The sequence below is a fragment of the Nyctereutes procyonoides genome, unplaced genomic scaffold, assembly GCF_905146905.1.
Source record: "Nyctereutes procyonoides isolate TBG_1078 unplaced genomic scaffold, NYPRO_anot_genome, whole genome shotgun sequence".
Classification (NCBI taxonomy): domain Eukaryota; kingdom Metazoa; phylum Chordata; class Mammalia; order Carnivora; family Canidae; genus Nyctereutes; species Nyctereutes procyonoides.
The window spans coordinates 42,985,407-42,999,164 of record NW_026575140.1 but is presented as its reverse complement, the minus strand read 5'-3'; the positions used below and the strand labels follow the sequence as shown (position 1 = coordinate 42,999,164).

At 36.9% G+C, this 13,758-nt stretch overlaps 1 protein-coding gene and 1 pseudogene across 3 annotated transcripts in view; both read right to left on the bottom strand.

Annotated features, from left to right (window-relative positions):
* Window positions 1-697: 697 nt before the first annotated feature.
* LOC129496880 (glycerophosphodiester phosphodiesterase 1-like) lies at window positions 698-1,503 on the bottom strand (annotated as a pseudogene).
* Window positions 1,504-1,848: 345 nt separating this feature from the next.
* EFCAB7 (EF-hand calcium binding domain 7) overlaps window positions 1,849-13,758 on the bottom strand; it is a 50,090-nt gene continuing 38,180 nt past the window's right edge. For all 3 annotated transcript variants that reach the window (XM_055307059.1, XM_055307057.1, XM_055307058.1), the window contains 4 exons: window positions 12,940-13,088; window positions 5,233-5,442; window positions 3,028-3,135; window positions 1,849-2,053 (listed from right to left, as the gene is read on the bottom strand). In XM_055307059.1, the coding sequence (XP_055163034.1) occupies window positions 1,979-2,053; window positions 3,028-3,135; window positions 5,233-5,442; window positions 12,940-13,088 (542 nt within the window). In that variant the 3' untranslated portion in view covers window positions 1,849-1,978. The remainder of the gene's footprint in view (window positions 2,054-3,027; window positions 3,136-5,232; window positions 5,443-12,939; window positions 13,089-13,758) is intronic.

The window sequence follows — 13,758 nt, the reverse complement described above, 5'->3', positions numbered from 1 at the left end:
AAAAAGCAGAAGCAGAACTATTTTTCAATTAGTTGATTATTTTAGCTTTATATCCTATTTTGTTCCCTACTTGTGTTTTATGCATCTCTTAATCTCATGCACGCACGATCAATCATTACATTAACTTTGCCTTTTTCACCCCAACTCCCTGTTTACCCACTGCAGAAACCTAATGGGTACTGGATGGTAACATTTGTCTTAAAATTTTCTGATGTACCTGATCATACCAGGTCCCAAATGGCACCTCATAGTCTGGAAGAATGCATACCTCTAGATTCTTTCAAGGCCTCTCACTTCATGGTTCAAGAAATTCTTCACCCTTCTCTCATGTATTTACCTCTTTCTCCAAACATATAAACTGTCCCTAGGCTCAACAGGGAAGGCAACTTTGGAAATGATCTCCTGCCTTCTCAGTGGGCTGCTCTTCTGATAATAAAGCTTTCTTTGCTTAAAAACCGGGGTCTCAGACTTTGGCTTACTGCACATTGGGTGCAACAAAAGAAAGAAGGGAAAATTTTTCACCAGCAACAATATGAATGCCTTTCACTAACTACTTAAAAATTTATTCATGAGAGAGAGAGAGGGGCAGAGCAACAGGCAGAGGGAGGAAAAGCAGGCTCCATGCAGAACTCCAGGATCACGTCCTGAGCCGAAGGTAGATGCTCAATTGCTGAGCCATCCAGGTGTCCCTCACTAACTACTTCTTTGAGTAGTACAGGGATACAATGGATGAAGAAAGCTTTTGCATGAGGAAAGCTGAAATTCCATACAAGTACTACAGGATATTATGCATGCTCTAATTCAGCAAAATGTCTACTACCACATGTAGTAGACTGAAACACATGTATCATAGTGTGACTTCCTATCTCCTGGATGGCTAAGGCTCCAAGTTCTGTGAGGTAATGTCATTATGTTACATTCTGATCTGTCTCATCTTATTGATCACTTTTGGCAAGAAAGAGCAGATGATACCAGAGCAGATTGTATAGTTGAAGAAACTGCATATACATTTTCCCTAGAGCACCAGTATTATATTTGTATGGCCTCTAAGAAAACTGTGATATTAATGGTTTATGTTAGAGATCTTCTCATCAGGGAAATCATTCCTGAATCTGTGATTTGCTGCAGAATTAGGTTTTATTTGCCAAATCACTCATCAACCACTACCATCAGTTGTCATACCTACTGTGCTATGGTGCATTAAGACAAGAATCCCCTCAGAAGTAAATTCAACATCCAGGTCTGGGCCTGTTGCTCCAATTGTACCTGCCTTCCAAATGGCCGCCGCTATGGATGATGGTGGAACAGTTTCCAGGGCTTGAACACCGGCAGGCCCAGAAGGGGTTGGAGGAGGAAGCATCAGCTCAAAGCTAAAGAGGTGCAACAGGAGGTAGAAGCTGCTGGTGGAGAGGCAGGTTTTGCAGGACCTATGCTGCTGCATCAGCAGCAACAGGAGGAAAGCGAAAAAACCCAGGAGGCCCCCAGGTCCTCCCACAGCCACATGCCTGTGACCACAGTGGCATGGATGGGAGTCTGTAACCTGTTGGGTTCCTGGGATAGAACAGTGAGAAGTCAGCGTAAGACCCCAAGGCACTAGCTGAAGCTGGCCTATTTTCATTTTCCTTGAGGTTTTTTTTTTTTTTGATGAGTAAAACTAAACCAAAGTATACATGATTTTGTAGAATTCATCGAATATTACTTTTTAAAAGCTTATCTGTAACTTTACTTTGATTTACTGCTGGTAAATGAAATATGCCCAGATTTACCATTAAATTAATAAGAAAGCCATGCATTAAAAATATTATTATATTTATTTATATTTCAATCATAAAGTATATAACATGGGTATAAAAATAAATATAATTAGATTATTATTTATGTACATCATTTAAATTGATTAGCATTTAGTTTATCAACAAATAACAGACTAACCCTGAAATAATTCTTAGTTTGACAGTCTCAAGTAGAATTAAGATATTTAAGACATAAGGGAATACACACAATAATATATCCATTCTTGTCGTTCATTCAGAGGCATTACATGTTGACAAACCTGCATATAAAAAAAATAGAAAACTTTTACTTTCCTTTCACATGTTATTTTTGGCTAATTTTTAAACAGGAAAACATTTCTAGACCCTATGCAAAACATATCCCTCTGCAGATAAAATTCTATACCATTTGTCGTTAGTGGGGAACTACAATATGACCTGGTGTCTAACAGAATAATTCAGCATAAATTCTACTCAAATATAGTATTTGATAGTATATAAATGTGGGTAAAGAGGAATAGTGGAAAGGGGAGTAAATATCCTTTTCTCACTAAGCCTAGAGCATTTTCCAAAATCCTCACTGGGATTCTGTATAATCTCTCCTCTTTATTTGGTCTAGAATATTTTAGGATTTCATGGATAGAATGGAGGAAGAAAAGATAAGAATAGAAGTTTTTTTTTCCTTTTTCCCTTCACTACACCAGTTCCAGGATCCCTGCCTTTGAACCTCTGACTAAATTAGAAACGTACAGCTCTGCTAACACCAGAAACTACAACTATTCCTGGCTCTTGACTTAGATGGTTATTTGAAACTTAGAGGCATTTTCTCTTTCAGGTTACATTAGAAAATCTTAATGTAGATGAAAATATTTTGGATTAGCAAAATTGCCATTTAGTATAAGCACTACATTGTTTTTCTGTATGATGCTGCAAAGTACTGTCACGTACAACATTTTATTTTTATCTTTACATTAACCTTGTGAACTATCTAAAGCTGGTAATATTATACTAGTTTCACATTTAAAGAGACAGGAACAGAGTGGCTAAGTGAATCTCTTATAATCATTCAACCAAATAGAACTCTACTAAACCCAAAATCTCCTAATTCCTAATACAGGATGATAATAATATAAATATCATACTCAAAATAATTTTCTACTTCATTTCATATTTCCATTTAGTCATAGTGTTAATAGTAAAAATATTTTTTCAAATTGATAAAAGAAAAAGCTTTAATTAGAAAACACTGCATTACCATTGTAGATTTTGGTGCCACTTCTACTGCAAATATGTTGAGTCCTCTGTTGTTTACGCAGTTTTTACTTAGCTCATTGTTGATGTGAATAATCACTTTATTATCTGACTATATAAATGCAAACAAAATGATTATTACAAAACACTTTGTAAGTCTTATGATAGAGGTATTCACAGGATCAGTAGAAACACAGAAACTATAGAAACACAGAAACATTAGCTCAGACTGGGTTAGCAAGCAAGACCTAATGGAAGAAGCAATACTTGAGATACTTAGATGTCAGATCATAGATAATAGATAGCCTCTAGGATGGATAGGAAGCAAGAGAAGGCAGAATGAAGCTGGTCAGTGAAAGAAATGTAGGTACCAAAGTATTCCCTTGCTAAAGAAGCTACAAGCACTCCCCAATGAATTCAAAGGGGCAGGATAACATTAGACTACCTGGATTCATTTCTCAGCTCTACTACTTAGCATGTGACCTTCTGTAAGGTATTTAACGTCCTCATGCTTCAGTTTCTCTGTGCGTAAAATACAGATAGTATTTATCTCATTGGGTTGTTGTGAGAAGTAGATGCATTAATAAATGTAAAGAGCCTAGCAAATGGGAAACTCTAAAATATTATTCATTTTGGTGCAGGGAAGTTTAATTTTCCTTGAGGGAAAGGAAGGAGCTGGAGGGTTGAGAACTGATAGCTAACTAGAGAACTCAGAAACTGGTAAGACAGTGACTCCCAGCCACCCTTTTAGTTCTAATAAAATGTAGAGGATGGAAGGGAAAGCATGCTAGGTCTTAGGAATCACCCTTCAAAGCTTTATGACCCACTTGAAGATTGGAATCTCCTGGCTGGGGACCCTAGTCCTCTACCTCATTTTTAAGAATATATATATAATCTGAACCCATCAACCTATGTTATTTATCTTTGTAATACTCCTTTCCAAATAAAGTTCTCTGTTTCTGCATAGTGGATGTTCCCACTCTTTCCTCTATACTTCACATTAACTGTCTCATGTAACTCCTTACACTGCTTCTCTGCTTCTAATGGCTGTCTCTACATATCTAATCCTACCTTGTTTGTCTCCAATCCCATACCACAGTCCCCTTCCCCTCATCATAACTCCTTCCTCAACTTCTATGGTCCAAACTAACATCAACTACAAGAAACACAAAAACAGTAAAACTACTACACAAATAAACAGTCTTATATAATATAACATCCAATTATTCTCTGGCTTTTGAGAGTATTAATTTTGTCTTCCCAACCAGCCTATGACACTTATAGTGGCCCCTATAATGACTAGAAGAGTTAGTTACATAGTATGTACTCACATTGACTCAAAACTCAGCCAAACCTTAAGCACTTTAAGAAATTTATGGTAGGCATAACAATAATCTAAGTCTCACCCAGGAACTAAAAGAAATAACCCAACAGTCCTAAAAATCTAGCCATCTAGAGTTAAGATTTTATGAAAATTTACGTTTCTAGAAGGCTTGGTATCCCTTAGCACTTATGCATGTATTCTCTTGGCCTGCAATATCAGAAGTAGCAGGGATGGTAGCTAAAGTTAGCAATAATTGGCTTGATAAAAATAGTTCCTGGGTAGTGGAATATATTAGATAAAATGATGACAATCTATAGAATTTCTGATATTTCAAAGTGTGTAAAAAGTTGAGTAAATTATTTTACTTCGTTTACATTTCTTTAAAACCCACTGTTATTTGAAATAATTATGTGTGAAGACAAACTACTTTGTACCCAGATTATGCTCTATCTTCAGAGATCCCAAATATTTAATTTTCATAATATAATTATCTCAAACTTTTAAAAATGCATAAAAATTATGATGCTCAATTTGAATTAGAAACCAGAGAAGAACTGCCCATTATAAATATTATTAATACAATGTGATATTAATTACTATGTAAGAATAGAATAAGAAAGAAGATGGGGGATCCCTGGGTGGCGCAGCGGTTTAGCGCCTGCCTTTGGCCCAGGGCACGATCCTGGAGACCCGGGATCAAATCCCACGTCAGGCTCCCGGTGCCTGGAGCCTGCTTCTCCCTCTGCCTGTGTCTCTGCCTCTCTCTCTCTCTCTCTCTGTGACTATCATAAATAAATAAAATTAAAAAAAAAAAAAAAAAAGAAAGAAGATGGAACACATTAGTAAACAATGCAGGTATGAGGAGAACCACCTCATAAATAATACCTTGTTTTCAATAACTGATGTTATCCAGGTGTCATGCTTATAAGTATGTACAATTATATCTTCATAGCCATCCATTACCCTGGCATTGCCTTTGTTAAGAACAGATTTACAGATGGCCTTCTCGAGTTGCCCACTGCATGCCTCCATATGGACAGCTTTAATTCTTGGCTTGCATTTGTCTGCATAGATATCAATGATAAATGGACATGCCTGATAAGAAAGAAAAAACAAATCTTGCTTTAGCCTTCTGATAGAATTTAAAATAAATACTTATTAGTATGTTTATAATGATTTAAGATGTACCATACCTTCTAATTTGTCCTTTTCAATACACATTTAGAAGATTTTAGTACTATGAATACAGTAATATAAAAAGCATGAAACTATGATTCTTTTTGTTAGCATGTTAACTGACAATTTTCACAGAAAAGGAAAGAAAACCAGGGCAGTGCAGGGTGGCTCAGCAGTTTAGCGCTGCCTTCAAGCCCAGGGCGTGATCCAAAGACCCGGGATCGAGTACCACATAGGGCTCCCTGCATGGAGCCTGCTCCTCCCTCTGCCTGTGTCTCTGCCTCTCTCTCTCTCTCTCTCTCTCTCTCTCTCTGTCTCTCATGAATAAATAAAATCTGAGAAAAAAAAAAAGGAAGGATGATTTAAAAAAAAGAAAACCATAATCTCAAGCAAATCAGTAATACCTCCTTTAAGTCACAGCACCACCCCTCCATTTGGTTTAAAACAAATATATGTCATATTAGTTATTTAATATCCTTTTCTAACTTTAAGGCTACAGAAAGAAATCATCAAGGGAATATAAAAGAATTATTATATTTACAATTATAAACTTAAATCATGGATATAGAGCACCAAAAAGAATGTAGAAAAAGAAATGTACAGTTCAAAGTTAGTGTAAAAGTACCTTCAAAATCTGAGATCTAAGTGAATTCTGCATTTGGAAATGGATCTTTCTAATGTCCCTTATAGTCTTTACCATAGCCAAAAGATGGTGAACACAACACAGGAGCCTTTGTCTCTCTGTCCAACCAAGTCCTCCTGCCTTGTTATAGTCCTAATACTCTGATCATCCAGATCCCAGAACAAATAAAGCTCTTTCCTACATCAGAGACTTTGTGTATAGTATTCTATCTGCTTGGAAGATTCACATCTTTTTACATGGGTATCTTCAGGTTGAGGCTTATGGATCACCTCTGTAGAGAAAGTTGCTCGGGTCTTCCAATCTCCTGTCCCCCCGCATTATTCTTCCCTAGTTTGGTCTCTGGTTTGTTTCTTTCCAAATGTTTCTGAAATGATTTTATTTTCCATTTAATTTATCATTCTTCTTCATGGAATGTAAACACCATAAAAGCAAGAATTCTGACTATTCATCATTGATCTTTGGTGCCTCTTTATTACAGACTCACCACATGGTAGGCATCCAATATATTATCTGTTGAATAAATAGTGAATTTATACATACAGCTGGTCATCTTTTTATTTGGGGGACAAAAGAAGTCTGAAGTTAGCAGAACATCAGCAGAAATTTTTAAGAAAGTTTTTAATGATTCCAACCTTTGTCAATAATAAAGTCATTCTTTTTTTTTTAAGATTTTATTTATTTATTCATGAGAGAGAGAGAGAGAGAGAGAGAGAGAGAGAGAGGCAGAGACACAGGCAGAAGGAGAAGCAGGCTCCACAGAGGGAGCCCGATGTGGGACTCGATCCCGGGACTCCAGGATTACGCCCTGGGCCGAAGGTGGCACTAAACCGCTGAGCCATCCGGGCTGCCCAATAAAGTCACTCTTATAAGAGACAGTAAAATGAAACATCATTGGACTAGAAAGCAGAAGATCTGGGTTTGTAATTGGATTTTGCCATTTGCTTGCTATGTGACCTGGAGAAGTTAGTTAACTTTTATGAGGCTTAGTTTCTTCATTGAAAAAAATGGGAACAAATAGTATATATTCTGCCAAGGGTTGTTGGAAATATCTAATAGGTGATATGTGTGAAAATATTTTATAATGTAGAATTCTTTTTTTAAAAAATTTATTTATTTATTATAGTCACAGAGAGAGAGAGAGAGAGGCAGAGACACAGGCAGAGGGAGAAGCAGGCTCCATGTACCGGGAGCCCGATGTGGGATTTGATCCCAGGTCTCCAGGATTGCGCCCTGGGCCAAAGGCAGGCACCAAACCGCTGCGCCATCCAGGGATCCCCTAATGTAGAATTCTTAAAAAAAAAAAAAAAAAGATTATGATAGTTATAAGAATGATTATGGAATTTTTTTTTTAAAGATTTTATCTGGGGATCCCTGGGTGGCTCAGCGGTTTAGCGCCTGCCTTCAGCCCAGAGCATGATCCTGGAGTCCTGGGATCAGGTCCCACATTGGGCTCCCTGCATGGAGCCTGCAACTCTGCCTGTGTCTCTGCCTCTCTCATGAATACATGAATAAAGTCTTTAAAAAAAAAAGGATTTTATTTATTTATTCATTATAGACATAGAGAGAGGCAGAGGCAGAGGGAGAAGCAGGCTCCATGCAGGAAGCCCGACACAGGACCCGATCCCGGGACTCCAGGATCATGCCCTGGGCCAAAGGCAGGTGCTAAACCGCTGAGCCACCCAGGGATCCTGATTATGTAATTTTAAAGGTTTAATTTATTTTTTCAGTATTGAACAGATTCTGGTATTTTGCTATTTTTCAAGGGTTGGTTATCATTTTATTCAATCAAAGAATATCAATACATAAAGATTTATGAAAGTAAAAATCTTAAAAGGCCTTTGTTATAGATTTTATTTATTTATTCATGAGACACACACACACACAGAGAGAGAGAGAGAGAGAGAGAGAGAGAGAGAGAGGCAGAGCCACAGGCAGAGGGAGAAGCAGGTTCCATGCAGGGAGCCTGATGTGGGACTCGACCCTGGCACTCCAGGATCACGCCCTGGGCTGATGAAAGATGCTCAACCGCTGAGCCACCCAGGCATCCCTGTTCTCTAAAACTTTAAAAATCTTTATCTACTCTAAAAAAAGCTTCCCTATAACTACATTATATTTTCTGTTCATGGGCTTTATCTTTTATTTATAGGATAGTATAGGAAGGATACTATAAGTAAGAATACTATTCATTATAAATTGTTAATTGCAGAATTACCAATATACAGTAAGGAAGATGAGGAAGACTGTAATAATAAAACCCAGCTTAGGCCATGATACTTATATTTAGCACAAAATTTGGCTCTCAGCTACCTGTTAGGCAAGACAAAACTGAGGTAAGATATCACATAGCTCTCAAAATCTAAAAAAAAAAGAAGTAAAATTCTCCCAGTTCTGAATTGTAAAAGGAATTTACACAATGAAATTCTTTTTTAAAAATAGAAAAAAGAGGGGATCCCTGAGTGGCTCAGTGGTTTAGCACCTGCCTTCAGCCCAGGGTGTGATCCTGGAGTCCCAGGATTGAGTCCCAGGATTGAGTTCCGCATCAGGCTCCCTGCATGGAGCCTGCTTCTCTCTCTGCCGGTGTTCTGCCTATCTGTCTGTGTCACTCATGAATAAATAAATAAAATCTTAAAAAAAAATAGAAAAAAGAGGGAGAAACTAGACATGTGTTTTGTATATTCAATAAAGGAACAAATTATTAAGTCATGGTGAAATAGAGGCAATGCTCTTGTAGTAAGAACAATAAAGAAGTTATGTTGCTCTTTGATAGCCTTCATAGGTTGATACAGTGAATGGATAATCTATTAATTCTGAAGACTGAATTAGAGGGTTTAATAAGAAAAAATAAAGTAAAAATGACTGGTTATGCCTGATTATGGAGGGAAAAAATAAGACAAACTGAGAGTACATAGTAAATTCTAGAATAATTAAAATAAATGGAATTTTGTCTTGGTCTACTAAAACCATTCGAATAATGAGATTTCCAAAAATCCTAAGTCCTTTCCCGAAATGTAAACTGTAACTGATACTTTGATTATTCTTTGTGACATCATATCTATTAATTTAATAGGTGGGATCAAATTAGAACTCACCTACACATTAGATTTCCCTACATTATACATGATTCAAGAAAGTACCACAGAAGGTTTCCAAATTCCTCTCAGCAAAAGACTCTAGAGATATATTCAAACCAACTGGAACACATTCATAAGACTACAGACCGATTCTTCCTAGATTATCATAAACCTTTTATTTTTTTCAAATATGAAAATGTCAGGTCATGCTCTTGGTATATTAACTCAGTAAAATCGCACATATCAAAGAATCACTGCAAATTAAAGCTAATATCTTAACTGAATAGCCTCCTTGTCTTAGAACAATTATAAGCATTAACTAAATCAGTCAGAACAACTTCAGGTCTTACATGAACCATTTATGTTTTTACATTTACTTTAATACCAGTATAGTTAACCAGTGTAATATTAGTTTCAGGAGTACAATATAGCGATTCAGCATTTCCATGCATCAACCAGTGCTCATCACATGTGTCCTCTTTAATCCCCATAACCTATTTTCATGCATCCCTCCGAGCTACCTCCCCCTACTCGAATCCTTTAAATCAAATGTTACCACATATATACATTCCTATCACTAGTGGAAAGTACCTAACATTTTTATATCAATTAGTTAATTGTGAATTGTTGTTTTCTCCTAGCATTACTGTCTGCTGGTGTAACATTCTCAGTCCAACAACTCTATAAACCTTACTAAATTAGGACAATGTCTCCACTATTATTCTGTAAACCAAAAGTATCTATGCCAAGAAGACTTTTTGGATGTTCCTGACTAAATTTGGATGCTCCTGACTAAATTTTGTTTGTTAATGGGTCTCATACTAAAGAAAGAAAGAAACGAAAAATAACACTAGGTTTGACATACAGTAAGTTGCCTAGTCTCTTGTAAAACCTCTTTCTTTACCATGAGATACACTCAAATGACGAAACTGTGGCTCTCTCTCAGACATAAGTAAAATATATAAACTAATAGCTAGTATGCTTTTAGAATAACTGACTTTTTAAAAATGCTATTAGAATAACTGACTTTTAAAAAATGCTATAGAAAAAAGAAAGGGGGATTTTTTTCCCCCTCTGATCAGGTACCCTTTAAAAACGAACAAGGAGGGATGGCTTGGTGGCTCACTGGTTGAGCGTTGGCCTTTGGCTCAGGGCGTGATCCCGGGGTCCTGGGACTGAGTCCTGCATCAGGCTCCCCATGCAAGGAGCCTGCTTCTCCCTCTGTCTGTGTCTCTGCCTCTCTCAATCTGTGTCTCTCATGAATAAATAAAATCTTAAAAAATAATAATAAAAGAACAAGGGGTGCCTGACTGGCTTAGTTGGTAGAGCATGAAACTCTTGATCTCAGGGTTTTGAGATGTAGAGCTTACTTTAAAAAAAGAACAACAAATATATTATTTGATACCTAAAATAATGACCATAAAGGAAGAGACACAATGTAAAAGTTCTATAGAAGCCAATATACTATATTATAGATACTATACAAGTACTTTAAAAGTATTATAGAAATACTTTTAACAGATCATACTAAGCAGATTGTTCTGACTAAATTCCTTATGTAAAACCAGAATGGCCACCTGGATGCTAGATAAAATTCTCCATGAAACCACTCACACCAATAGAGACAAATCAGCTATGATATTAATCACTGAGGAAAAAATTCCCTAAATTGATGAAGGATGTGGTTAGTCTTTATCTGTAACTAAATTAACATGGAAAAAATGGTAGTAAGTGTACTGAGACTATGCTCCAAAAGACTCTCTAAGCATTTCCAAATTGATTTTATACAGTTGACTGTTTCTCTATGGTTTTATGAATAGACACTACAAATAACAGTATATTTATTTTCAGGATGGGTCAAAATATTTCACTGTCAAAAGGCCACAACTGGGGCACTTGGCTGGCTTGGAAGAACATGCGATCCTTTATCTTGGGGTTATAAGTTTGAGCTGCATGTTGGGTGTAGAGATTACTTAAAAATAAAACCTTTGGGACACCTGGGTGGCTCAGTGGTTTAGAGCTTGTCTTTGGCCCAGGGCATGTCCCTGGAGTCCGGGGATTGAGTCCCACATCAGGCTCCCTGCATGGAGCCTGCTTCTCCCTCTGCCTGTGTCTCTGCCTCTCTCTCTGTGTCTCTCATGAATAAATAAATAAAATCCTTAAAAAAATTTAAAAAAAAAAACAAGGGTGCCTGGGTGGTTCGCTTGGTTAACCATCCAATTGTTGTTGGTTTCAGCTCGAGTTGTGATCTCATGGGTTTGTAGGATCAATCCGCCAGTCAGGCTCTGGGCTCTGCAAGGAGTCTGCTGAAGTTCCCTCTCCCTCTCCTCCTCCCTGGGCACTCTTCTGCTTTCTCTCTCATAAATAAATAAATAAATAAATAAATAAATAAATAAATAAATAAATAAATAAATCTTTTAAAAAAGAGTTTTATCTCAGAAATCCTTCTTGCCTATGGTTTCAAAGGCCAATGACATCAGTAAATGCTGTAAAATGTCTTAAATTGCTCTTAACTAATTTCTCTTATTAAGCTAAGGGATGTGTAGTAGATACAATATTATTCAAAGATTTGAAGTTAATTTTGCACCATAGTCCGAATGTGGGATTCACTGAACTGTTAGGTTAAAGTAGGATATAAAAAGTTACTGTAACTATTTACCTCTCATTTTTTAAAATGGCAAAAAAATTATAGAGAACTTCTCAGAAAAGAGGTTTAAAAGAGATTTTGAATGATGTCAAAGCTAGGTCTTAAACCAAAGTCTCAATACACTTTGTTGATATTACTAGTATTATCCTCCTGAGCTGATGTACTTGGAGAAAGGACAGATACTATTTTTAAGGATATAAACAACAAATGTACTATTATCTGATGCATGGCGTGAAACTCATTAGTTCTTTATTTTAAACTTGACACCAAATACAGAATTTAAGAAGTAAGGCCTCATTTTTATTATTTCTCTGGCTTACTGCAAGTCTTAATAGTAATAGCTAATATATACGCAATATATATATATATATATATATATATATATATATATATCAAGCACCATCCCAAGTGTTTTTTTTTTAATTTTTTTTATTTATTTATGATAGTCACACACACACACACACACACAGAGGGAGAGAGAGAGAGAGAAGCAGAGACACAGGCAGAGGGAGAAGCAGGCCCCATGCACCGGGAGCCCGACGTGGGATTCGATCCCGGGTCTCCAGGATCGCGCCCTGGGCCAAAGGCAGGCGCCAAACCGCTGCGCCACCCAGGGATCCCCCAAGTGTTTTACAAATATTAACCCAAGGAGTATTTTTTGTCAAAAGATCAGAATTCCAATTCTTATACAGACACATTCCCCTTATTCTTTATTCTTTAGGACAAAGAATTCCCTACAGAAATGAGACTTTAGCAACTAAAATAGCCATCACCAATTAAGAAACAGAATTTTTTAATTACCAATTTTTTTCTGCATCTCATATACTCAAACTCCTTTGTTCCTGAATTACTTAAATGTTGGAAGTAACTAAATTTCAGGTAAGAACAGGAACTTAATTACATAAACTAGCAGAAACACATTGCTGCACTCACTATTCATATATTGAAGTTCAAGGATTTGAGTGCCCAATTCAAAAGTCATGTGTCAAGAAAATGTTAACAAAGTAAATTATTATGGACATTAAACCCACTGCAAAACTTTCAGATTGCTTTACCTCTGTCAATTCCAGAGCTTTATTGTAGCCCATTGAATGTAGAGTTACCCAAAGGTCACGAGGATCTCCTTCTCGATCATTGGCTTCCATTAGATTCAGATCCATAAAGCCTTGTCTTGTTAGTTCATTCTTCTTTGTATCAAAATTGTCTGTCAAAAAAACCAAAAGCTTCTTTCTTACCTAATTTTTTAAAAGGTTTATTTATTTCAGAAGGAGTGTGTGTATGCAAGAGCAGGGGGAGAGACAGAGAGAGAGAGAGAGAGAGAGAGAGAGAGAGAGAAAGAGAGAAACATAACCCTGCCAAGCACAGACCCCAATGTAGGGCTCCATCCCATGACTCTGAGATCATGACTTGAACTGAAATCAAGAGTCAGATGCTCAGGCAGCCCAGGTGGCTCAGCGGTTTAGAGCCCAGTGTGTGATCCTGGAGACCTGGGATTGAGTCCCGTATCAGGCTCCCTGCATAGAGCCTGCTTCTCCCTCTGCCTGTGTCTCTGTCTCTGTCTCTCTCTCTCTCTCTCTCTCGGTCTCTCATGAATAAATAAAATCTTAAAAAAAATCCAACTTCAAGATGTTCTTAAAGCTATAGTACTCAAGATAGTGTAGTAGTGGCAAAAGATTAGACAAACAGATCAGTGTAATAGAATAGAGAACCCAGAAATAGACCTGTACAATATACAGGACTGATATTTGACAAAGGAACAGTCAATTCATAGGAGAAAGGATAGTTTTTATCAATAAGTGGTGCTAGAACAACTGGACATCTATAGGCAAAAAAATAAATGTAGATAAGGATCTTACATCTTTCACAAAAATTAA